General features: G+C 33.0%; 1 protein-coding gene and 1 long non-coding RNA gene across 10 annotated transcripts in view; one reads left to right on the forward strand and one right to left on the reverse strand.

The window, feature by feature from the left end:
- LOC141447096 (obscurin-like) overlaps positions 1 to 27,374 on the forward strand; it is a 676,918-nt gene that overhangs the window by 617,789 nt on the left and 31,755 nt on the right. For all 8 annotated transcript variants that reach the window (XM_074114296.1, XM_074114295.1, XM_074114299.1 and 5 more), the window contains 3 exons: positions 1,997 to 2,205; positions 6,404 to 6,565; positions 13,978 to 14,112. In XM_074114296.1, coding sequence (XP_073970397.1) covers positions 1,997 to 2,205; positions 6,404 to 6,565; positions 13,978 to 14,112 — 506 coding nt within the window. The remainder of the gene's footprint in view (positions 1 to 1,996; positions 2,206 to 6,403; positions 6,566 to 13,977; positions 14,113 to 27,374) is intronic.
- On the reverse strand, positions 11 to 27,259 carry LOC141447100 (uncharacterized). 2 transcript variants are annotated; one of them, XR_012454141.1, is made up of 4 exons: positions 27,127 to 27,259; positions 1,967 to 2,190; positions 996 to 1,096; positions 11 to 543 (listed from the first exon to the last, which is right to left on the reverse strand). It is a non-coding gene; the product is annotated as an uncharacterized lncRNA (long non-coding RNA). The 2 variants fall into 2 exon arrangements; XR_012454140.1 differs by having other exon boundaries at positions 11 to 1,096.

Genomic DNA, 27,374 nt, shown 5'->3' on the forward strand with positions numbered 1-27,374 from the left:
ATCTTCTCCACCAAACCATACGTACAAACATAATTTTTCATCGTCCTTCTTTTGTGTACGTTGGTATATATTTGTTGTTCATTTAAATGTTCAAGCTATGGAAGTTCAGTATCTCACTAAATTATCTTAGTCAAGTTATACAGCTAAAAATTATAACGAAATTAAAAGTGTAGATAAAGTAAAAAATTAAACATGTAATCAAAAATAAACTGGCTTAAAACAAACATACTTTAATATTTTGTTTGAAGAATTACAAATAAAGCACATTTACATCAAGTACCAACTTACCAATTATATAATGCTAAACTCTCAACCCCTCTCTCTCTCAGTGTGTGTGTATTCTCTAATTGGCTCGTTATTATAATTAATGGATAAACACCAGGATTGGCTACATTTAATCCAATCAGACCATACCATCGTTGTAATTAATGTTTCATTGGGGCTTGATGAAATGCAAATAGTAATTTACATTTTAAGTTTTGTTTTTTTTTGAGCTAAGCTTCAAATTTCTCGGGCTTTTTCGTCCGCTTAATTCACTTACGCCTGCAATGGACACAGAATTAAAAATTGTTAAATGCATTTTTTACCAAATTCAAAGTAACTTCATCATTTTTAAATTTTACTGTAACAACACCCAATTGAGAACATTTTGTAAAAATTTAAACTGTTAAAGAAACCTACAAATAAAAGATATTTATTGTACTAAGTCATTTATTATTTATAGTTTTTATATGTATTATTTATAACTTATAAAGTAACTCATAATTTCCACAAGCGAAATTAACTTCCCTTAAGTGCTCAAATTAAATTTTTAATTAAAATTAAATTAACTATTAACTAATTAATTATTAATCATTAAATTTTTTCTGCAATCGTTCCAATAATTCAAAAGATGAACTCTAAACTTAGACGACAAGTCAGGCTATCCTTCATAGGTTACGAGTTGGTTGGTTGGTTATTCGTATATTGGTTATTAATTTAGAAAATTGACTTACCATTTTTTCCTTTTTAATTACACTTATTGAGATTTTTTATTACTGCACTGAAATTAGTGCAATAAGAGATACAGATGATCTGAGGAGAGGCTTTAGTTGAGCTTAAAAAGAGTTAAAATTAAATCAATCAAAATATTTGAAATACAATGTATATACATATGTAAAAGTAAAGTAATGCCTTTATGTTAAAGTAAAGTATTGCCTTTATGTAAAAGTAAAAAGCCTTTATGTTAAAGTAAAGTATTGCCTTTAAGTAAAAGTAAAAAGCCCTTATGTTAAAGTAAAGTATTGCCTTTATGTAAAAGTAAAAAGCCTTTATGTTAAAGTAAAGTATTGCCTTTATGTAAAAGTAAAAAGCCTTTATGTTAAAGTAAAGTATTGCCTTTATGTAAAAGTAAAAAGCCTTTATGTTAAAGTAAAGTATTGCCTTTATGTAAAAGTAAAAAGCCTTTATGTTAAAGTAAAGTATTGCCTTTATGTAAAAGTAAAAAGCCTTTATGTTAAAGTAAAGTATTGCCTTTATGTAAAAGTAAAAAGCCTTTATGTTAAAGTAAAGTATTGCCTTTATGTAAAAGTAAAAAGCCTTTATGTTAAAGTAAAGTATTGCCTTTATGTAAAAGTAAAAAGCCTTTATGTTAAAGTAAAGTATTGCCTTTATGTAAAAGTAAAGTAAACCCTTTATGCAAAAGTAAAGAAATGCCTTAACGTAAAAGTAAAGTAATGCCTTTTTCTTCAGAAGTGTTTACTTCCAACTACCACATTAGGTGTCGTGAACTGAGACATCTAACTTACATACTTGTAAATATAAACATACTATAAATTTCTTTCAATAACCTTTAAATAACCTTCAAGGAATCTAGCCCAGTAATCGAACCAACTACCACACAATACATCTTAGTTTTGCCTGTTACCACTCGACTAGCTTTCTCTTTAATTGATTTAAAAAAAATATTAATAATAAATTCACTTACGATTTTTTTGTTTTGTTTTTCTGTTTACAGGATCTCGAGAGTTAAGTTTAGAAGAATTATTGGCCAAAGTTAAAGAGAAATCACGTTCTAAGGCGGCCCAACATCCTGGTTACATGCAGCCAACTTCACAGCCAGATGATTTACCAATGTTCGATACAAATCTGGTGACTAACAGTACTGCTCAACTTGGTGGTACCGCTTATCTTCATTGTAGGGTCAGAAATCTAAACAATAGAGCTGTAAGTAATGTTCAGAATGAAGGTTTTATTTTATGATTATTCATTTGAAGTGTTAACGATGTTAAAGAAGGGAATAGTAAAACAAAAAAAAAACAATATCTATAAGTATAGGGTTCTGCAGAAAGGTGTTGCGATGAAAGAAGATTCAATTTCTCACTATTTGAGTAACCATGGAAATATGGGAGTTTTAACCCATTTGAGATTACTAAAGCGCAGATTCCAGTAACATTAAAAGTTTTTCAAAAAAAAAAGATAAGCAGCTGATGCCGCTAATATTTAATACAAACTCTCTCCACCTGGGATTACTTCTAAAGGAATAATTGTAGAAAGAGAAAGAAAACTACTTGGAGAAAATAAAACGTTAACCTAAACGAAACAATCTAAGGTAAACGTATAAGAAAAGCTAGCTTAAAGTACTTATTTGCTATACTGAACGGATAAGTGATACAACCATTAGATTGGCCTAGAGTTCTTTAAGGGGAATTCAAGCAATAGGCCCTGCTTATCTAAGGTTTACCTTACTTTCTTTAAGAGAGGCAGAGGAAGAAAATGTTTTTATACCGAATGGTACAGATTGGTTGTACAGATTTTAAGTATTTCTAAAATTCTGTTTCTTTCATGCGATCTTATCGTTGCCTTAGTAAAAGCAAGCCGATTTTTCTCCTTAATAGAAAGAAAATGTGCTAATTTTCTCACGATTTTTTTGTTACCACAATTTTCTTTACTAAATCTTCATCGCGAGAAAAAAAAAGAGAAAATAAAAAGTATTTTAGGAAGGACGTATCCTAGAAACAGGGTCTGGGTTTCTGTGGTTCATCACTCAATCAAGTTTTGGTGTTTCATAAGTAAAACATTCTATCAAATCATCTCTGATCTTCTAGCCTGTCTGTGTATTGACATTTTGAATCATCAAACTGTGCTTACTTATTTCGAAATTAATGTTATCTAAGTTAAACATAGGTTTTTTTTCTTCATAATTCAAAAGACAATATTAAATTTACTAAGACTAATGTATTATTACAATTTACAGCTTTTAAATTTTAGTCTGATGATTAAATCATAAAAACAGAAGATTAAAATAAGGCAATTTAATGATTTTTTTTTGTTGATAATTAAATTGCCTTATATTAATCTTCTGTTCTTATGATTTAATCATCAGACTAAAATTTAAAAGCTATAAATTGTAATAATACATTAGTCTTAGTAAATTTAATATTGTCTTTTGAATTATGAGGAAAAACTTATGATTAACTTAGATAACAGTAATTTCTTATCTATGTACAATTTTATTTCAATACAGTTAATTAACGAAACTGTTCGTTGTAGAAGTAAAAATTATTTTGGGTTTAGAACGAACTTAGCGAGAATTGTAATTAATATTTCCTTATTTTTTTGAGGTATTTTGTTAACACACAAAATCACTTGTAACCATTATCTAGAAATTCTATTTGTATTAAAGAATTTATTTCCTATTTCTAGTGTTGGCAAGGCATAAACACTAAATAACATTTAGTTGTGTGTCTTACGAGGGTCGTTTGAAAAGTCCGTGCAAAAATAAAAACTACTTGATTTTTTGGGGTAAACCTTTTTTATTTTTCAACATAGTCTCCTTTTAGGCTTATACACTTCGTCTAACGCTGCTCTAGTTTGTTGATCCCTTCCGAATAATAGGATTTGTCCAAGTCTGAAAAATAGCCATTCGTTTCTGCAATCACCTCCTCGTTTGAATAAAATCTTTTTCCCGCCAGCCATTTCTTCATATTGGGGAACAAATACTAGTCCGAGAGAGCCAAGTCTGGAGAATAGGGGGGATGTGAAACGAGTTGGAACCCTATTTCCATTAATTTTGCGACCACAACTGCTGAGGTGTGAGCTGGTGCGTTGTCGTGATGGAAAAGGACTTTTTTGTGGGCCAATCGTGGGCGTTTTTCTTGCAGCTCGGTTTTCAAACGGTCCAATAACGATAAATAATATGCACCTGTAATAGTTTTACCCTTTTCCAGATAGTCGATGAGGATTATTCCTAGCGAATCCCAAAAGACAGTCGCCATAATCTTTCCGGCCGAAGGAACGGTCTTCGCCTTTTTTGGCGCAGATTCCCCCTTGGTTGCCATATTAGTTCCAGCTTTTAATTGGCTAATCGAACCGCCCATATTTCACACTTCCAACTCTGCATACTTATTGGTTAATTATTTAACACCAATTATTTCAAAGAAAAACGTAGTTCAGACTTTGTTTTTTTGATTACTTTTTCTTGCGTAGATATTTGATTAAGTTTTAGATTATATAATATTTATGTCTATATATATTTTTTTTTTTCCATAGAATATTTTATTTATTTATTCTATATTTTTTGAACAGGAAAGCAATTTAGATGTCTGGGTTTTAAGGACACTAAACAATTTAAGAACTCCTTAGGAAACTACAATAAATATAGTACAGTAATAAATAGAATTAGTCATTGAAGGTCGAAATATACAAGTGCAATATCTAAGATACATTTGACCTAGTCTAGTTCGAATATAAACTCTGCTTTACATATTTATATAATAATTTTGTAGAAATTTTATTTATATTTTTTTTTACATTCTAATTTTATTTATTTCTTTACATTTCCTGTTGAATAATTCAAAAGTTAAGGTCAATGCAAACGCTATTGCCCTGGAAAAAAAAAAATCAATATTTGTTACTGCCATGTTTATTTGTCCTGTATTTTTTTAATTTTATTTTTATTTTTTTTTTTATTGAAAAACATTTTCATATAAATTAATGTAATAGCCTATTTTTTTCAGGCGGGGCTTAACTTCCAACTACCAATTAGGTGCTTTATTGTAAACAATTTTTTCTAACATACGAGGGTCGTTTGAAAAGTCCGTGCAAAAATAAAAACTACTTAATTTTTTGGGGTAAACCTTTTTTATTTTTCAACATAGTCTCCTTTTAGGCTTATACACTTCGTCCAACGCTGCTCTAGTTTGTTGATCTCCTTCCGAATAATAGGATTTGTCCAAGTCTGAAAAATAGCCATTCGTTTCTGCAATCACCTCCTCGTTTGAATAAAATCTTTTTCCCGCCAGCCATTTCTTCATATTGGGAAACAAATAGTAGTCCGTGGGAGCCAAGTCTGGAGAATAGGGGGGGGATGTGAAACGAGTTGGAACCCTATTTCCATTAATTTTGCGACCACAACTGCTGAGGTGTGAGCTGGTGCGTTGTCGTGATGGAAAAGGACTTTTTTGTGGGCCAATCGTGGGCGTTTTTCTTGCAGCTCGGTTTTCAAACGGTCCAATAACGATGAATAATATGCACCTGTAATAGTTTTACCCTTTTCCAGATAGTCGATGAGGATTATTCCTTGCGAATCCCAAAAGACAGTCGCCATAATCTTTCCGGCCGAAGGAACGGTCTTCGCCTTTTTTGGCGCAGATTTCCCCTCGGTAACCCGTTGTTTAGATTGTTCTTTGGTCTCAGGAGTGTAGTGATGTATCCATGTTTCATCCACAGTGACGAAACGACGCTTAAAGTCCTGCGGATTCTTCTGGAACATCTGCAAACCGTCCTTGCAACACTTCACACGATTTCGTTTTTGGTCAAGCGTGTGCAATCGCGGCACCCATCTTGCGGATAGCTTTGTCATGTCCAAATGTTGATGCAAAATATTATGTACCCGTTCATTCGAGATGCCCACAGCACTAGCAATCTCACGCACCTTCACTCTTCTGTCATCCATCACCATATCATGGATTTTATTAATGATTTCTGGAGTAGTAACCTCAACAGGGCGTCCAGAACGTTCAGCGTCACTTGTGCCCATATGGCCACTGCGAAAATTTTGAAACCACTTATAAACTGTTCTAATCGAAGGTGCAGAGTCACCATAATGTTTATCAAGTTTCTCTTTAGTCTCCTGAGGCGTTTTGCCTTTCATAAAGTAGTGTTTAATCAACACACGAAATTCTTTTTCGTCCATTTTTTGAAAATCACTCGACTTCCTCGATTCAAACGAATGCCAAACACAAAGAAATAGACCGATCTGGCTGAAACTTGGTGTGTGCTCTTCCAAGAGATGCTACTAACTAAACATAACCTCGATACGCGCCAGTAGTGCTATCTCTCTGACTTTGCACGGACTTTTCAAACGACCCTCGTATTGTGACTTCAATTTTAAAAAAAAATATTTCTGATTAAATTTGTGCAGGTATCCTGGGTTAGAAGAAGAGATTGGCATATTCTCACATCGGCGATGTTTACTTACACAAATGATGAAAGATTTCAAGTATTACATACTGAAGGATCTGATGATTGGACCTTGCAGATCAAATACGTACAGAAACGGGATAATGGTGCCTACGAATGCCAAGTAAATATATGTATATTTTTAAAGCGCTTTAACATTAAAGGTTATTGACGCCCGGAGCTTTTTTTCAGTTTTTTTCAGTGCACTGTTAGCCTTCGAACAGTGTTCTCTCGTTACACCGTGAGCTTTAAGAAGCTTCTAGGAAGAGAAAATCTAAGGACCAGCAGCTGATTCGAAATAATGAAAAATTAAATTAAAGAAAAGAAACATCCTGGAAAAACTATTTAAAAAAATTAAATTAAAAGTCAACTGCATTGGATTAATTATTATTATAAATGAAATAAATTACTTAATTTAAGATATGCAGAAATCTCTGTAACTATCTGCTAAAGCCCTATTCGCCTTCATTTCCAAAACTGATCTACACGAAGCAGCTCTCACGTTAAGTGTTTCTGTTTCGATTTAAAATAATCTCAACACAATATGATTTCATTAATGTTACAATATTTTTTTTATCCTTCAAAAATTAGATAATTATAGTTGTAATAGATCCATAATCCTTGAAGTTGATTATATACTATGTCCATAAGAGAAGAATACATTTTGATAAAATATAATTCTTTCATTCTATGAAATGAATGATGCAGCTTAATGTATTCTTTACAGAAAAAGAGGTGAAATAGAAGAACAGAGATAGAGAAAGAAGTTAAAGTAAAAGGAAGAATTGACAATGAATGAGGTCTCCAGATAATAGAGTTATAAATAACAGGGAACATAAAGGTATAAGAATTGTTGGAACTGGTGACACTGTTGGGTGGAACGCTGTTGAAATGGAGTGGTGTTCTGTAAAGAGAGATTAGCCTCTTACCAGATAATGTTGTGAAATAACTGGTTTTCTCTCGAGAGTGGGTGTGTTAGATTGGTGATAGACCCCAATCCTGTGTCATCTTGTTAGATTTGTTGGAGTTAGTTTTTTCTAATGATAACGTATCTTTAATGTTAATAAATTCCTGTATCTTAAATGTTACTAGTTCAAGAGTTTTCAGAATATTCATTATTCTACATCTTTAAAAAACGAAACTGTTCACTGACTGACTTTTTGGATCCATCACTTCGTTAAAATCCAGGAACAAAGAATAAAGTTTTAAAATTAGACCAGATAAATGCTGTGCTTTCCTTGATGAAAGGCTGTTGGGTACAGATAGCGTCAGTACCATCCGACAGTGTTTATGGTAGCAGCACACTTAGAAAATCTAAGAGCCAGCAGTTAGATTCGATCCCTGCATCTCCGCTTTGAAATTCAGCCAATCATTCAGCTAACCCCATCCTTCATCATCATGTTTCAAGAATATGTACGAGGTCTGCAAATTAAGTAATGAGACTGATTTAAAAAAAAAAAATTATTCAAAAAGAATTACAATTCTATATTGTCACCTTCAAAGTAACTTCCTTCTGAAGCCACACAGCGCTGGAGACGTTTCTTCCACTCCTCATAGCAGTGCTCGAACTCTGATACTGGAATAGCCTTCAGCTGGTCGGCTACAGCCGTTTTCGAATGTTTTCGATTGTCCCAAAATGAGTTCCCTTGAGGTGATTTTTCAACTTCGGAAGAGGAAAAAGTCACAAGGACTCAAGTCAGGCGAATAAGGAGGCTGAGGAGCCACAGGAATGTTTTTACTGGCCAAAAACTCTGGTTTATTGAAATTGCTGTGTGACAAGGAGCATTATCGTGATGCAACACCCACTTGTTCTTGATCTTTGGTCTCACACGAATGACTCTTTTTCGAAGTTTTTCAAGAACCTCTCGGTAAAAGTATTGATTGACCGTTTGACCTTGAGGTAGAAACTCTTTGTGGACGATTCCGTGGATATCGGAAAAACAAATCAGCATGCATTTGATCTTCGATTTCGCCATCCTTGCTTTTTTGGGCCTTGGAGAGGTTGAAGTGTGCCACTCCATGCTCCTTATTCGCCTGACTTGAGTCCTTGTGACTTTTTTCTCTTCCCGAAGTTGAAAAATCACCTCAAGGGAACTCATTTTGGGACAGTCGAAAACATTCAAACGGCTGTAACCGACCAGCTGAAGGCTATTCCAGTATCGGAGTTCGAGCACTGCTATGAGAAGTGGAAGAAACGTCTCCAGCGCTGTGTGGCTTCAGAAGGAAGTTATTTTGAAGGAGACAATATAGAATTGTAATGCTTTTTGAATAATTTTTTTTTTAAAAATCAGTCTCATTACTTAATTTACAGACCTCGTACGTGTTCAAATTTAGAAAATGTAATCTGCGTTTGTTATGAAAAGCTTACAAAAGAAAACTTTCAGATAAATAAGCTTCACATTCTTTGCGACCAATTCTAACTTAACTCCCAATAAATATTCTTCGTCACCATTAGCTTCTTTTTTAACAATTCGAAAAACTCTTTTTTTTTTCTTTAACTTCTTTATAAATTACGTTCAGCTAAATCTTCTTCATTATGTCAGCTTATCCGTTCAGTTCGTAAAACTCTTTGATCTTTTTCATTTGTCAAAAAAGGAATTCTTTCTCAGAATCTAGTTCTTTTTTTATTGATTTAAGGAAGATTCATGTTTGAAAAGCATTAAGATTTGAAATAGATCAAATTTACTTTTTTCATTTTTTCTACAGTACATATTTCTCAATCCCCAGAACAGGGAATAGTCTAGTTCTAGTAACCTCCAAGGTGCCAATTTTAAAGCTTTGTTTATATGAATATTAATTTGGAATGGAATTATTATTAGCAATATTACTGAATAACTTATTAACTTTTAGTGACAGTAAAATATTTATATTAAGGTTTCAATTTAGCCTGAGATCGATTTGTTCTGGATCGATTCCTCGCTAAATGAATCCTAAATAGCTGAACCAGAAAACAATATGTTAAAATAAAAATCGATGAATATAATTAAAATAAAAGCTTTCATATGAAAAGTGAGAATATATGACAAAATTATAGCTGCTGGCACAAAGTTGTAAATGTTTCATCAACTTTATACAAAGATAAGACTATTTGTTTAAAACTGAAGAGGTATTTTAGAAAATGGTTGAAAGTTCGTACTGTTTATGGCTAAGAATAGGATAGAATGAGAGAGAGGTATGAGTGGGAGAGATATGCAAATACTACATACTGTGTGTAAACATTCGTTTTTAACTTTAACAACTGAAATGAGATGAACGCGTCCTGTTTAAAACTACATTCAGTATAAATGAAAAGTAACAAATGTTTACCTTTTGAATTCTTAATATATGTTGACCCTATAAAAATCATTACCAATTTTTGAATGGAATTAGGTTATATTACCTACTTTATTGACTTGTGCTTAACCTATCTAAGAATCTTTATTGATAGTGCATAAACTATCTAAGAATTAAGATCTAGTAATAGCTAAAGTTATCCAAAATAATGATTCCTGAATCTAAAAAAAAAGCTAGTTTCCTAATTTCCTATATAACTCCATTCTTAAAAAAAAAAAATCGAATAATTATCCCTAAAAGGAATTTATCCTCTTCTAGAATTAGTTAGTACTGTCCTTCCATCAATTTGGTTTCCAACTCACCACTCTGTAACCAGTAATGCCTTATTACTAATGTGGATACATTTATGGATGTAATCTCGATTTTTTGTTCTTCTTTTTTAAGGTAAATAATAAATTTTAAATAAATTAAAAATTAAATTGTTTAAAAGATTGTTAGCTAGCCATAATAATTAATGAAACGGTTAGGTGATGACCAAATTCTATAGCCTCCCCGTTTTGTGGTAGAAACCACAAAGATTCATTGTTCTTTCGGATACTTGAAAGGGCTGAGTTTTCTTTAAAAAAAAGGGCAGTCCTAAACTTTAAATATGTTAGTGATGTAATGGATGCCTAAAGATAGCCATAGTTGGTTACGGTAATGATGTGCCCGGAGTTTTAAGTACTGCTAAGTGATTTAAATGCAAATAATAACCTTTCTGAGTTGCCATGAGCCCAAATTCAATTACTTAAGTTTTGTTAAGTTTTTATATGGAAATAATCCGCTCTTATAATGGTGATTGATATTTTTCATTTACAAAAATGATTGTATATGTTAAAATTATATGTACTTTTTTTTTATTAATTAATGTTCTTTTTTTTTAATTATTTTACGTCCCTCTAATGAGGTAATACGAGACTTTGGAGGAGTCTCCTGTACTGTATCAATTAATTATTTAATTTTATAAATATATATTTTTTTAAGGCACCACTTTCTCCTAAAGTTATTGTTGTAACAATATATTGTGATATATTTATATATGCACAAAGGTAGTGGAATAATTATTTAAAAAATGTCAAAATTAAGATATGTATTTCTATTTTTGTCTCATAGTACTGCTATTCATTCGTTGTCCTAATATTTACGTGTTTTTTGTATTTTATGTTCTGTTTTTCCTGTAATTATTGGATCGTTACCAGGGAGAAACCACTGATTTAATTTAGTCTAAAGGCACAGAAAATCCAAGTATATCATCAGCATTAGTGGTGATAACTTTGATTTTAAACATTTACTAGGTAATCTTTGTTCGGTATATTTTTTATTTTAGTTTAAATTTTATATAAGTTATGAAATTAATAAACAAACAAAAGGGAAGGGATTAGCTATGAGGTTAGCATACTGGACTCCCACGCGGAGGTCCCGGGTTCGAATCCAGCAGCTGACCCTTAGATTTTCTCTTCCTAGGAGCTTCTTACAGCTCACTGTCCGGTGATGGACAGTGTTGTCTGTAGCGAGAGAACACTGTCCGGAGGCCGGCAGTGCACTGGAAAAAGCTCCGGGCGCTAATGACCTCAGCTGTTGATGCGCCAAAAAAAAAAAAAAAAAAAAAAGATAACGCGTCACTGAAGGAGTTTTACCAGCGTTCCAGGTATGTCTCAGACCGGTCCTGTAGAATCTCCTTCACTTACTCAACTTTCACAATAAGTTTGAGCTCAAAATATACTTAATACTTAAGGCTTTGGGCACACAGAAAGCGGTCTGCCGCGGCGGTTTGCGATATGGGGACGTCAGACAGAACGCAATATCTTTGTTTGAGCGGTCCAGTTTGGTAGCTTTCTTCTTGAGAAGTAGTAGTGCGTTTTCTTGTTCTTTGTTTTAATTTTTATACATTGTGTTTGAGCTCAGACAAAGAACAACTCCTTCTACTATTAGCTTTGCAAAGCAAAAAGAAGAAAAGACGAAGTTTGGTGCATGAAATCAATAAGAAGAGAGAACAATTAGGGGAATACCACCGCTTATGTATCGAACTGGAGTCGCATGAAGATAGGTTCTTCTTAGTATTTTCGTATGTCGCGAGAATGAAATAAAAAATGAATAATAAAGTTTCTAAACATTGGAATCTTTAATTCGTACTTACTAGGTGGTAAGGCGGTCACCGTTGAAATCTGTAATGTACTACCAGAACGCTTGTCGTCGCGACAAAGACTAGACCGCGTTCTGTTTGACAGAGATGATACAACATTGTGTAATACAATTAGACCGCCTGACCGCCTCAGTTGGAGATCGTTGCCCGCCGCGACAGACCGCTTTCTGTGTGCCCAAGGCCTTAGATTTTAACTTTATTTTAATAGGGGTTAGCCAACACGTAGCCAAGACTGAGGACCATCGGATCAAACCGCCCGCGAAGCGGACGAACGTAGTAGACAAATTATAGCGATAAATTCAGAGCTGATTTAAATTTACAAAAATATTTTTAAAAAATAAAGAAAATATTCAGGAATGTTCAGGATTCAAAAATGTTCAGGAATAATTATAAAAATATTTGGAGAGTTGCTTCATGCATTTTTCTATTTATTTTTTTAGTTTAATTCGAGTATTCGTGCTTGCAAGCAGTAAAAAAACTGAATTACACCTTACAATTATCGATTTCAAATTTAGGAATCGTGTTTTAGCCACTGTTTATACCAGCCAAATTTGGAAAATTTGGCCATAACAATGCACGATCAAGTTACGAGGGTTGGCTGAAAAGTAATGCACACATGCTTGCAGAACGCGAACGAAGAGCTTCAAAAAGCGTGCGAGGTGGCATTTGGAAGTCACATTTCCCCATATTACGTAGGCGCAGTTTGAACTCGCTGCGTTCAGCCAGTGTATTTTTAGACGCCGAAATATGGACACGTGAACTGGTGCTATGTCACTGCGAGATAAACAGCATGCTGTTATCAACTTTCTTTTTGAATATTGTGACAGGGAACGAATCATGGGTCCATCATTACGACCCAGAAGAGAAAAGGCAGAGCATTGAATATCAACTCCTCGGCCGAAAAAGTTCAAAACACAATCGTCTGCAAAAAAAAAAAATAAATTCTTCTGACTGTGTTTTGGGATGCTCATCAAGTTTATGTGACCGATTTTCTGGTTCCAGGAGCAACGATAAATTTTTTTTCTCGGTACGTACAGACTCTAAGAAACCTCCGACGTCGAGTTTGTCCTGTTAGAGGCAGCTTGGCACCAATAATCTTGCAACATGACAACGCTCGTCCTCACACCTCGCGCGAAACTGCAGAGGCTCTGGAAAAACTGAAGTTTGAACCAATTCCACACCCTCCTTATTCCCCGGATCTTGCCCTCTGCGATTTTTATTTGTTTCCTCTATTCAAGAGAGACCTCAAGGGTAATTAGTACTCCTCAGACGATGAGGTGAAGGCAGCTGTCAAATCCTGGATTCAAGAAAAGTCAAAAGAATCTTCAGTGACGGAATGAAAAAACTTGTTTCCCGTTGGGAGAAATGTACTAGCGTTAATGGTGACTACATTGAAAAGTAGTACATAATTGTGGAGCTTAAGAATTGTACTTTAATATACTTTCTGTCCGAACTTGATAACACTTTTCTTTCCTCCTAGCATGTGTGCATTCCTTTTCAGCCAACCCTTGTACGTTAAAATAATAATTTCAAGCTACCAAAATGACGTTCCCAATCTTTAAAGCTTGGATCACCCCTGCAGTACACTTAAATTATTTATTTTTCCTGTAGTCTCTTATTATATAATATATTTCATTGATTGTGATTAGATATAGCCAACGGTTCACTGAATTTATGCTACAATTTAAAAACTAAACAAATCTCTAGAAAATATCATTTACACTTTGTAATTTACATATAAATAATCATTGACATCAATAAGTTGAAATCAAATAGTGAAGTTGTAACAGTATAATGATGATAGAAAAAAGAGTGTATCACGATCATTAATTATTAATTTCTTTTATTAGGTTTTAATTCATTAATTGAAGTTAACAGCAAATAAGTTAATTTCCTTTGCAGTTGCTTTTAATGTTTATTTTTAAATTAGTGTACTTTTAATTAATTTTCTGAATTGATTTGGAATTATAAAATACAAGCACGTTTCGCATAAGCCCATTTACCAATAACCTTTATCAACCAACCATAATTAAAACAGTAAAATTAATTAATTACTTTTTTTTTGTGTCTGAATTTTGCAGGTTGCAACTGGTCGAGGTACCCTTTCCCATTACTTCAATTTAATCGTAGTTGTTCCTACAGCGTACATTTTGGGTACTGGTGAGTACCACATAGGACAGGGAAGTACAATAAATCTTGTCTGCATTATTGAAAATGTGAGTATTTTTTTTTTATATATATATATGTATTAAATGTATTGATCACACCTATTTGAAATATTTTTATTTTTTTATTTTTTTTTTTTTCGGCGCATCGACGTCTGTGGCCATTAGCGCCTGCTCACAGTTTCTTTTGTCACATGAAGGCCACTAGAGCTGGGATGGTACCCTATTGTCCTATCGGGCTGCCACACACATATCTTGCTCAGCAAGGCAGGGTGGAGCCTAGGCGAACGGAAGCAGACCGCGCTCCCCTCTTACATCATCGGTCTAGCCGACGAGGGGGAATGCGATTTGGCCGATGGTACCATCCCTTATTTTCATAAGCTGACGTTTATCCAAAATTCAAGCAATTAAAAGTACTTTGGGTTTTGCTTTAACTATTAATAAACAAAATTGTAACGATTTATATAATAATACATATATATACAAATACATTATATATGACATATGTAATAACGCTTAATCTAGATTATGTACATAGTCTATCCTAAGGAGGCTATTTCGTAGAATCTAACTCAAGTGTGCAGTACTTTTAACAAATGTTCCTGCACACTCTAAAAGTGACCTAATCCTAAATGAATTTAAATCTAAGGGGGGTTGAAATACTTTTATAAATTTCTTTCAACCCCGAATTAAAAAAAACTAAATCTAACATTCATACCAACATTCTCGCAATAAATACACTTATACTGATAAAATCATTCATACCAATAAATACATTCACGCCAATAAATACTTTCATGCCAATAAATACACTCACGCTATTAAAAAGAACATACTACTCATTCACACAAGGGGAAAGTACTCGATATTCCTTTCCCCTTTATAAGAACTAAACTATAAGCTAACCTAATCTATACCTAAATTTTATTATAATAATTTATATTTTTTAAGAAATCAAATAGCCTCCTTACATAAGGAGAACCCTCTTGGAGAATTGCGCGCTGGTCATGTGGCAGGCCTGCTGTTTCTCTCTGTGTTCGCAGTGCCTGACACCCTTCCAACACGTGCGACACTGTCAGCCTTTCTCGGCACCTCGGCCTTCTTTCGGCAATGAGGAGGTACCCATGTGTCACACGTGTATGTCCAATCCTTAGCCTCGTTAAAATTACTGATTCATGCCGCGGGTAGTTCTCGACTTTAGCATTTCGCACACATGGTTTAAATTCTTTAAGTTTTTCGTCAATATTATCCCACTGACTTTGCCACTTGTTATTTATAATATTTTTCATATATATTTGTAAGTCAGTGGGCCGAACAAGGATGGTATGGCTAGTTTGTGTAGAGGCTGCTCGTTGAAATATTATTGTTTACTGAATGGCCATGAAATGCCTTTTAGATCTTACGTTTTTAAAATTGCAAAATATACAATTCGTAATTTTTCTTATACAATTAGCTTTGTGTAAGAAACCAAACGATGTCTAGCAAATGAATAATGTTTTTTGAAATTTCAGTACATTTTTTGGGAGTATTTTTTTTTTTCTTTTTACATTCATTGTGAAATTGATACATCATGTTCTTATTTTACTATGGACAAAAGAATCAAAATAAACGAAAATTTGGTTGAATTCAGCTGATAATATTACAAGTTCTTTAAATATTCCTTAATTAAAAATTTGCTTTTATTCTTGTTTTGTTTTCTGCGAATTTAGGCAGATTAGCCTGATCTCGTACATCAAGTTCCCATCCTTTTATACATTTATTTCTTTGAAACGTGTGTAGAAAATTCATTGAGATAAATCTTCACATTCTTATAATATTCGTTAAATTGAATATATGATAACCAGAGCGTGTAAATTATTTAAATGCTGTATTTAATTTAACTGAATCCTGATTAAGAGGACGGGTCTGGAGGGTGAGCTTTAAAGTAAAGGGGAGCCACAATAGATCCATAGGGGACGCGGTGGCGTAGGCCTTCAGGCCGCCCAAATTAAGTCTAATCTAATTTAACTGAAATGTAATAAAAATTTTAGTTGTAAGTTAATAGTTATTTATTTAACAAGTGTGGAAAGTAGTACTTTTCCTCAAGCGAGGCAGGGTTTGCACGCACGAGTGAGCGAAGCGAGTGTGAGGAAAATACTTAACACTCGAGTTAAATATTATATTTTTTCTGCAACCATTAGATTTATTAACTAAAAATTTCATTTTTACAGTCTACAAAAAGTAATTTATTTATTATAAACATTTATTGTTATATTACAATTATTTACATTACTTACGTATTTACATTACTTATTACATTTTCTGCTGTTTCTTTTATTGATGGAGTGTTTTCTAAACAGGAATCACTAGAATCCATTTTAAATTTCTATAAGGTAACACTATAACCTTTTTAACTGTTATAATTAAAAATATCTAATTATTTATTAAAGTATTATTTTTATTTCTATATTCCTTTCAAGTTTTATTTTATTTTTTAATATTCGTTTTTTAATTATTTAGTTACGTTAAATAAGCTTATTAAAGTTTTACAGAAAATATTTATGTTAATAACAAAACTTCTTATATCAAGGAAGCACAATAAAGTTTTTCCACACACTAGTGCGGAAAGTGACACTAATTGGGATTTTTCCCCACTAGTGTGGGAAGTTGGGCATTACACAGATGATTTTAATTGAGTAATGAGAACTTCCCTACATGGTTGCAGAAAAATTTAATTTAATTGAAGGTTGTAGGATATTTTTGTAATATTATTTCTTTTTTTCTGGAACACTTCATTTTCAAATTCTAGTGGGCCGCTTAACCCGGTAGTCGTTTTGATTGTTTATCTTGTACTCAGAGTTGTTATCTATTTTTTGTACGAAAACTTATACATTCTAATAAAAGCACCTAGTATTTTGAGAGTTGATATCTCATTGGGTACACTGGTCACCGTGCATCATTGCTAGTTGTTTATAAATTATGTAGACACTCAATTATCGGCAGAGAGAGAAAAGGAATCTAAATTAATTAGTTCTACTCGAGAAGGACAGATTTATGACTAGAGGTCATTTAGAAAGCCATACAGAAAGCAATCAGCAATGTATCGAGCTTCTAACGTTATTGTTTCGATTGGTTGTTTACTTCTAAAACATCACTAGCTTCATTTGCATGGGCCTGTACCCTTGGATTTCTGCAACTAATTTGTCTAGTTAACGATGAACTACAATGTTTAATGAAGTGAAACCCCTAACTTTTACGTCCACTTCTTTGGCAGAATTTGGAATCGTCTTTCATTAACGTCCATTTTCTTAGTTAAAGCTAGCTCTTGTTCCATCGTTGGAAGCAATTGTTAAAATTACATGCGTTAATCGCTTACTTGAAAGCAAAGTAATCAGTCTTGGGCTTTCATCAAACGTTAGCTTTATTGTCCATCCCAAGATCGTAGACCCAAACAGTATGTACCGTCTGAACAACACTGTAGTGGCTAAAGTGATCTCTACGGCAGCAGATATTCATTATGCAAATTTAGTAATGGCGTAAATTTTAAACGAATTTACCATCAAATTAAAATCATAGTTTAATAACATATCATTGATTTTTCCGTATTATTGTATATAAACGTATTTCTGACAGGATTCGGATTTTTATCTATATTTTTTAGAGGTTGAATATCAGTTTGGTACAGAGCAGTGGTTTCCAAACCTTTTTAATTGTCACAATAAATCTTTTTCACAATAAAATTGTCTCGCTAAGCTGCATTTGTTTATAACAGTTTAATTTTATAAATTCTATTTAATGTTAAAACATTTCAATGGAATAGAAAACCATATTTTATATTGTTCTTAAATTTATTCGTCATAATTTATTCTTAGATGCATATTCTCTCGCTATAATATATTATTAGATATATATTCTCTCGCTATAATGTATTCTTAGATATATATTCTCTCGTTATAATTTATTCTTAGATGCATATTCTCTCGCTATAATTTATTCTTAGATGCATATTCTGTCGCTATAATGTATTCTTAGATATATATTCTCTCATAATAATTTATTCTTAGATGCATATTCTCTTGCTATAATGAATTCTTAGATATTATTCTCTCACTATAATATATTAGATATATATTCTCTCGCTATAATTTATTCTTAGATATATATTCTCTCATAATAATTTATTCTTAGATGCATATTCTCTCGCTATAATATATTCTTAGATGTTTTTCTTTCGCTATAAAATGTTCTGAATTATTTTTCGAACCTAAAATTTTAGCAACTCATATAATTCTCATTAATATAAGAGACATTTTCTCTAAAATACCTTCAATCAAATTTTCTTTAGAGAAAAATGAGGAAATTCAATAAAGTGAAAAAGCCAACTCAGTAAAGATGTTTAAGGAATTTGGATTGAAATATCATGTTTTTGCATCCTACAATCTATAATTTTTAGAGCGAATTAAGGATGTTTAAATTTCATTGTTGTGTAAATGTGTAACCTCTAGAATTGTAGTAAAAGAATGTCGTGTGAGTGTTCGCTACAAATTTGTTAATTATATTAATCAAGAGTTCGCTTGTGTCAAGCTGATTAATATGGCGTACCATAAATAGACAGGTTTTTGCATGTCGCGCTATAAAAGAGAATAGAGCAAATAATATATTATTATCTATAAATAATTCTAGGAATTTTGTGGTTAATTCTATGCTAAATGTTAGAAGACAAGTTTTGAACGGTTGAAAATGTGGAAAATTATATAATAATCTATGCGCAACAATGATAAACGTGATGATAATCTAACTGGTGATGATTCTACGGCAAAATGATTAAGTGGTGGATTAAACTTTGTTTGCTAACAACTGTGTAAACCAATATTATGTGCCACTAGCTCTGCGTTAATGGCCTAGTCTCCGCCCCTCTTACATAACTGTAATGTACTTGGTGTGCTCAATGTTGGCGGGGGAGGGGGCATGCTCTATGCCATGTGTACAGATCATATAAGATAATTTGGTGAAATTATTCCCAGTAACCATTCTTCCATTATCCATGCAGATAATTTTTCATGTGGTAGCCTCATATTAGGGCACAAAATGAAATAAATGAAAGGTTTTTTTTACACATTTATTTTATTTTTTATTTTTTGTAATGCTTCCTACTTTTTTAAAAGAAATAATTATTTTCAACATTAAAACAAAAGTTAAACCTTTTTTGTTTATGTATTCCACGAATTCTGCTTTAGGCTCAAAAATGTATGAATATAACATCTCATTTGCGGAATAAAAATGTTCAACTAAACAATCGTCTAAATGTAGGAAATTTATTGTGAAATGCTCTGTTTTAACTTTATTTTCTGCTATGTAAATAAGAAGAGAGGAATTTTCTTATTTTAAAAACAAAATAATTTGAAAGAGGAATTCTAAGTAGATAATCAAAAGCTAATTCAATATCGATTGTTTATTTTTGTTTCTGTGGTTTATTTGATATCGATACTATATAGAGATCGATTGAGCAGGAGAGGAGTGGACAGTAAGGTTATATGGAGAACAGAGAAATGAAAACGTATGTGTTCTGTTTAGTGTATATTTACCTTTTTTAGAAATACTCTTCTAAATAACACAATAAACTTCTTATACTTACCTGTGTATTATTTACCTGTTTCGAGAAATACGCGCAGTCGGTAGGACCTAACAAAAAGGTAAATAAATATATAATCGTACTTAACAGGACACACACGTTTTCATTTCTCTTCTCTCCACATAACTCTACTGTTCACTCTTCTCCTGCTCAATCGATCTTTATATCTCCTTAACAAAAACTTACAGTTTAAAATGTTAAGTATAAGGGTTGATTAAACGCCAAAAGGTACACAAATCAGCAAGCACCCAACATTTCATTAATACTTCATTGATATTATTTTAAATAATTTTACTACATTAATTTTCATTAATATTTTTTTGAATTTATTAGATGTTTCACAGACCCTTATGCTGGCCATTTTAATCTACAAAATATTTGTTTAAGTAGAACACCATTTAACTTAGATTGACTGTAATATCTAATCAACAAACTATTAATCACAGGTTAAAAAGAAAAACTTTATTAAAAAAAATTTGAGGCTAGAAAATTCAAAAACTTTTTTAAAAAAAATGCCTACACCAACATTCATCAATGATTTCATTTATTTATTTTTATTTTTAAATAAAAATCGTCGGTTTAAGTTCATTCTTCGATTAAAGTAATTGTTATTTTATGTAGTAGTCAAACGTTTATAATAATAGGTAATAATTATCTGGCTTTAGCGCAAATAATATAGTTTTCTTCAATTACATTCTCAATCTAGGTATTCTTCCCACAGTGTTATATATTTGGAATATAAGATAAATAAGATATGCATATTTTTATGACAGCTAACATAATTATTCCAGTATTTTACTATAAGTAAAATTAGAGGGACTACATTAAATTACAATTGAGAAATGAATTGTTGAATAATTTACTTGATATTACCTACGCGTTATTTGTGCTCACAAATACTTCGGAAAGACGAATTCTAGACTGAAATATTGTTTTAAATCCGTGATTCAAATTTAAATAGTAGCCGACTCTGCCTTTGTCTTTTTCTACTTTAACGTGCATGTACGAGTACATACATATATGTGACTACTCAGAATAAAGGGCATAATAAAGATAAATCAGAAGAATAATTTGGAATAAAGCTATAATAAAGTACCTATTTAATTATGAAGATATAATATACATTTTATCATAATTATAACAAAAAAATAAAATATTATGAATAAACAAAGGAAAGGGATTAGCTATGCGGTTAGCGTATTGGATTACCACGTGGAGGTTCCGGGTTTGAATCCAGCTGCAGACCCTTAGATTTTCTCTTTCTAAGAGCTTCTTCCAGCTCACTGTCCGGTGATGGACAGTGTTGTCTGTAACGAGAGAACACTGTCCGGAGGCCGGCAGTGCACTGACAAAAGCTCCGGGCGCCAATAACCTTAGATGCTGACGCGACTTAAATCATAAAAAAAAAAGAAAAAGAAAATGAATTAACTGGCCAGCATAAGGGTCTGTAACATCTAATAAATTCTAAAAAATAACTTATTAATGAAAATTAATGTAGTAAAATTACTTAAATAATATGAAGTATTAACGACATGTTACTTGCTGATTTGTGTACCTTTTGGCGTTTAATCAACCCTTATACTTAACATTTTAAACTGTAAGTTTTTGTTAAGGAGATTTTTGTACCTTTTGGATAGATTTTCCTTTTTGTATGTTCTGCAAAGTTACATATCTGCTTTACAGATTTTATTAAAATTGGGAATAATAAATTTTAATTGTATCATTATAACCTGATAAGGTGTTAAATCGGAACCGTAACTACCACTGGAGAGATCTTTTTAAAGAATGGTTATAGTTGCGGTCCCCAAACCATCCTCAATAACAATTTTTTTGAGAAAGCGTTTTGAATAAAATAGGAAGGTAATTTGTACGTATATAGCAAAATTAAACTGCGATTTCAGTACTTCCCTTTAAGAGGAGTAAGAAAAATAAACTGCGATTACAGTACTTCTCCCTAAAAGGCAAAGATTTTGAATCGAACGACAATTCATTGATGTAAATCGGTTCACTCATTGATAATTTTAACGATTGCAGTACTTCCTCTTAGTAGGTGTAAGAGCATGATGGCACTTCACAGCCACGTAGAGGAGCTTTAACCACTTATTCGGGCTGAATTTTATCAAAATCGGACTAAGCGTTATAGAAATATTGGTAATAATAGTTTTAGAAAGGGCCTTACTTGGGTGGGGCAAACTCCCCTCTTTATGAGGCACAGCGTCGAGACTTTTAAAGTGCAAATCTGTACAAAATTTCGATTCGAATGACACTTCATTCATGAAAATCGGTTCACGTCTCGATAATTTGAAACGATTGCTATACTTCCCCTTAACAAGTGTAAGAGCAGATCGTCGCTTTAATGTTACGTAGGGGAGCCCTAACCCTGTCTTCCTACCAAATTTTATCAAAATCGGGCTAAGATTTACAGAGTAATTAATGATAATAATTTTGGAGGGGGCCTTACATAAAAGGGGCTAACTCCTCTCCCATTCCATGTACAGCGTCGAGACCCCCAAAAGCCACATCTATATAACATTCCGACTCGAATGACACCTCATTCATGAAAATCGGTTCACGCGTTTAGGCGCTACGTTGTTTACAAAAAAGGTAACAAGAAGAACAAAAACAAGAACAATTTTTGAAAATGCCGTTTTTGCTCATTTTCAGCATCTTTTTTCTCAAAATCTATCAAATCTAGGTTGTTGCAAAAAAATTACAGTCATAAAGGAGGATTTGCCCTATATTATAAAGAAAATTTGGGAATTTTATCTTGTATAGAAAAAGAGAAAAAAATTGTCAAAGTTGGGTGTTTTTTAACGTTATGCTTTTCGTGCAGTTTTTGATGATCAACCCACATACAACTGTCCTACCGGACAGTTTTAATCATATCGATATCAAATATACCACAGTTTCTTTGACTAAGAAATATTTCAGGCTTCCCTTTGTCCATTTTCAGACTAGTAGAACAATGTAGGGACTAGGTTTGTTTATTCAAAACCATCTCATATTTCCGCTGAGGTGTACAATTATTAAAAACAACTGGTCTTGTAGATTTTTTTTTTATTCCGGGTAGTTTACAACCTATGCGGTCATATTCCCAATACCCAATAGCCAGCGCTCTCTATCTTCCCAGTCTCCCTCTCTCAATCCCCTCGCTGCCATCGCCTGTTCCACACCCTCCATCCGCCGCCTCCTAGGTCGGCCCCGTTTCCTCCTTTCCTGTGGAGTGAAGCTGTGGATTCTCCTGGGCCAGCGATCTTCATCCATCCGCATTAGGTGGCCATATCATTTCAGTCTTTTGGTCTCTATTGTATAGAGAATGGTCTTTTCGACTTTGGCTTTCTCCCTAATTTCGGAGTTGGGAACTCGCTGGAGCCTGGATACACCACAACTCCTCCTCCAAAAGTCCATTTCCAGGGCTAACAGGCTACCTTCAGCTCTTCTGGACAACGTCCAGTTTTCTGCTGCGTATGTGGCTACACTTTCCACAAATGAGTGGTAAATTTTCCTTTTTGTTTTTATTCCTATTTCCTTGCTCCAGAGGGTCGCGTTTAATGCATTCATAATTTTCTTGCCATTATTTACTTTGTGTTCAATGTCTGTCTCACTTGTTCCTGTAGATGACAGCCAGTACCCAAGATATTTAAATTCCTTACTTGGATATAGCATCCAGCCGTCTATCTCTACCGGAACGGGAGGAGCATTGAACACCATGTATTCAGTTTTCTTTTTGCTAACGCTTAGTCCCCATCTGGAATACTCGGCTATTAACTTCCTAAACATGTAGCTCACATCCTCTGCCTCTGACGCTATTATTACCTGGTCATCGGCGTATTGGAGGGAGTGGATAAACTTATCACGAACAGGTACACCCATTTTGCAGCAGGATCTTTTCCAGTGTTTGAGCGCTTGTTCTACATATATGTTAAAAAGAAGAGGGGATAAACAGCAACCCTGCTTCAGTCCCTTATTTACCGGGAAACTTGCGGAGATCCGCCCACCTACTTTTACTGCTCCACTTGCATTCTTATATAGCCCTTGAATTGCTCTAATGAGGTAACTTTTGACTCCTACATTATGAAGAGCATCCCACAATTTGGCTAGTGGCACAGTATCATAGGCCTTCTGCAAATCCACGAAGATCATGTGGAGTTCCCGATCACAGGCTAATCTTTTTTCGATGAGCATTTTGAGGCTGAAGATATGATCGATACATGATCTACCAGCTCGAAAACCTGCCTGCTCTTCGCTAATAACATCCTTAACTTCTTCCTCAAGTCTGCTGTTAAGGATGCGCCCGTATACCCTGCTAAGAGAGCTTGTTACTGTGATTCCCCTGTAGTTGGAGCAGTCTTTCCTTTGCCCCTTCTTAAACACTGGGGTTATAAGTCCCATCCTCCACTCTATTGGAGCTTCTTTTCCTTTCAAGAGTTCGGACATGTATTCTGCAAGCTTAGTTTTTAAGCTAATTGGTCCTGCCTTAATCAGTTCGAAAACAATGTCTTGTAGATAATTTGTTTTTTTTTTCTACATAATAACACACATCCATCTAACTAACACATCCTATAGTTTAGATTGTTTACATTAGTGGTTACTCTAAAATATGTATTTAATTAAAACCAAAGCTTGAGTTAATTAAGAACAGTAGTGTTTGCTGTTTAGTGAAAGACAAAACTGATTCATTTTCATTTGGTAACACCCTTTAATAAGTTTATTTCTTAAATTCAATACCTTGTACCGCGGGCACTACAAATAATGATACTCGGACCTCTTGCAGGGAACATAATATAGTGGTATGTAAACAACAGCCCTAAGGTAGCATTTCGTTTGGACACTATTCCTTTATACAAAATTTATTTTCTGATAAATAAACATGTACGGTATTAACTTTAGCAACAATTAATCTATACAAATGGTTAACTTTAATTAAGTAATGTATATTCCAATATAATTTCCCTAATGCATACAAGTTTATAATAATTTCCATAATAAATATTAATAACTAGTAAACTAATTTCAATGGTTTATGTAAAAATAAAAACTTTCAAATGAAAATTCCATTATTAATGAAATGTATCTTAGTATACAGAATAGTATAAATCAAACATTAATAATAACATTTATGACCTGCAAAATATGATCAAATTTTAATTCAAATAATATCTTACAATTTGAGTACCAAATTAGTGTAATGTTCACTAATTTCATTTTGAATGAAAACATTCAAATTGAACATGCTAAAGTTTGGAATTTTGCTTTTTTTCGACTATTAAACGGAATATATTTTCTAAATTTATTTTTAGGAGTTTTGCTATGAAAGTTTTCTTTTCCAAATCTTTGTTGTAAATGGACAAATTAAAACTGTCCGGTAGGACAGTTGTATAAGGGTTGATCATCAAAAACTGCACGAAAAAGCGTAACGTTGAAAAACACCCAACTTTGACAATTTTTTTCTATTTTTCTATAAAAGATAAAATTCCCAAATTTTCTTTATAAAGTAAGGCAAATCCTTCTTTAGGCCTGTAATTTTTTTGCAACAACATAGATATAATAGATTTCGAGAAAAAAGTTGCTGAAAATGAGCAAAAACGGCATTTTCAAAAATGGTTGTTGTTGTTGTTGTTATCTTTTTTGTAAACAACGTAGCGCCTAAACGCGTGAACCGATTTTCATGAATGAGGTGTCATTCGATTCGGAATTTTATGTAGATGTGCCTTGTGGGGGTCTCGACGCTGTACATCGAATGGGAGAGGAGTTAGCCCCCTTTATGTAAGGCCCCCTCCAAAATTATTATTTCTAATTTCTCTGTAAATCTTGGCCCGATTTTGATAAAATTTGGTAGGATCATAGGGTTATGGCTTCCCTACGTAACATTAAAACGACATTCTGCTCTTACACTTGTTAAGAGGAAGTATAGCAATCGTTTCAAATTATCGAGACGTGAACCGATTTTCATGAATGAAGTGTCATTCGAATCGAAATTTTGTTCAGACTTGTACTTTAAAAGTCTCGACGCTATGCCTCATAAGGAGGGGAGTTTGCCCCACCCAAATAAGTCCCTTTCTAAAACTATTATTACCAATATTTCTATATTGCTTAGTCCAATTTTGATAAAATTTAGCATGAAGAAGTGATCAAAGCTCCTCTACGTGGCTTTGAAGTGCCATCATGCTCTTACACGTACTAAGAGGAAGTACTGCAATCGTTAAAATTATCAATGAGTGAACCGATTTACATCAATGAATTGTCGTTCGATTCAAAATCTTTGCCTCTTTGCCTTTTAGGGAGAAGTACTGTAATCGCAGTTTATTTTTCTTGCTCCTCTTAAAAGGTAGATTTAAAACAATATTTCAGTCTTGAATTCGTTTTACCGAAATATTCGTGAGCACAAATAACACAGTTAATAACAAGTAGATTATTCAACAATAATTATTCATTTCTCATTTGTAATTTAATTTAGTCTCCCTAATTTTACTTATAGTAAAATACTGGAATAATTAGCTGTCCTAAAAATATGCATATCTTATTTATTTTATATTACACATATACAACATTGTGTTCACGAATATTTCGGTAAGACGAATTCAAGACTGAAATATTGTTTTAAATCCTCCGTGATTGAAATTTAAAAAGTGGCCGACTCTAACTTTGTTTTTTTCTACTTTAACATGCATGTATATGTGACTACTCAGAATAATTCATCACTCATTTTATCATAATTATAATAAAATAATATTATGAATGAAATGGCCAGTATAAGGGTCTGTGACATCTAATAAATTCTAAAAATGTGAAGGAAAAGTTAATGCAGCAAAATTACTTAAATAATATCAATGAAGTATAAATGAAATGATGGATACTTGCTGATTTGTGTATCTTTTGGCGTTTAATCAACCCTTATACTTAACATTTTAAACTGTAAGTTTTTATTAAGGAGATTTTCTACAGTTTTCTGCAACATATTTGAGTAAAATTGCGATAATATCATCATTTAGGCTATCTAAATCTTAGAATATCTTCTTGTAGAATGAGAAATGGCAGAGTTACGCTAGCATGAAATGCCTGGCAAATAGCCTGCCAGGTACCCAAGTAATAATTAACATAACACTTAAAAGGATAACTGCTAGATGATGTTTAATTAAGACTAATTATGAGGCCTGTCCTTTTAAGAGAGAACACTTTGTTTAATGTGGTAGTAGCTACTGGCCTATTCGCTATACAGCTTTTATGCCAGAGAAACATGCTTAGTTTACAGCCCGTCGGCTAGAAATGGGATGCGTCAAGAAAGAAGGGCCAGGAAAATTATTTTATAGTTTAATGGTTTTATATTTGAATTATAGGTGTATAATATTAACACTAAACAAAATATCAGAATACAGTACTTAGATTGTAATGCGCCAAATAATTTATGCTTGGTATATGTATTTTAAGTTTGTTCTTTTAGTACTATTATTTACCTGTTTCGAGAAATACATAATACTGTCGCAGTCGGTAGGACCTAACAAAAAGGTAAATATAAACTTAACAGAACACACACGTTTTCATTTCTCTGCTCTCCAGTACTATAACCCTACTGTCCACTCCTCTCCTGCTCAATCGATCTTTATATCATATCGATATCAAATATATCACAGTTTCTTTAACTATGAAACATGGTATCACTTAGTAAGAAGATCGTTTTGTTTATGTATTTTGATAAGCATGC

Source organism: Rhodnius prolixus, unplaced genomic scaffold (assembly GCF_049639745.1).
Source record: "Rhodnius prolixus isolate KJV_2025 unplaced genomic scaffold, Rpr scaffold_7, whole genome shotgun sequence".
NCBI lineage: Eukaryota > Metazoa > Arthropoda > Insecta > Hemiptera > Reduviidae > Rhodnius > Rhodnius prolixus.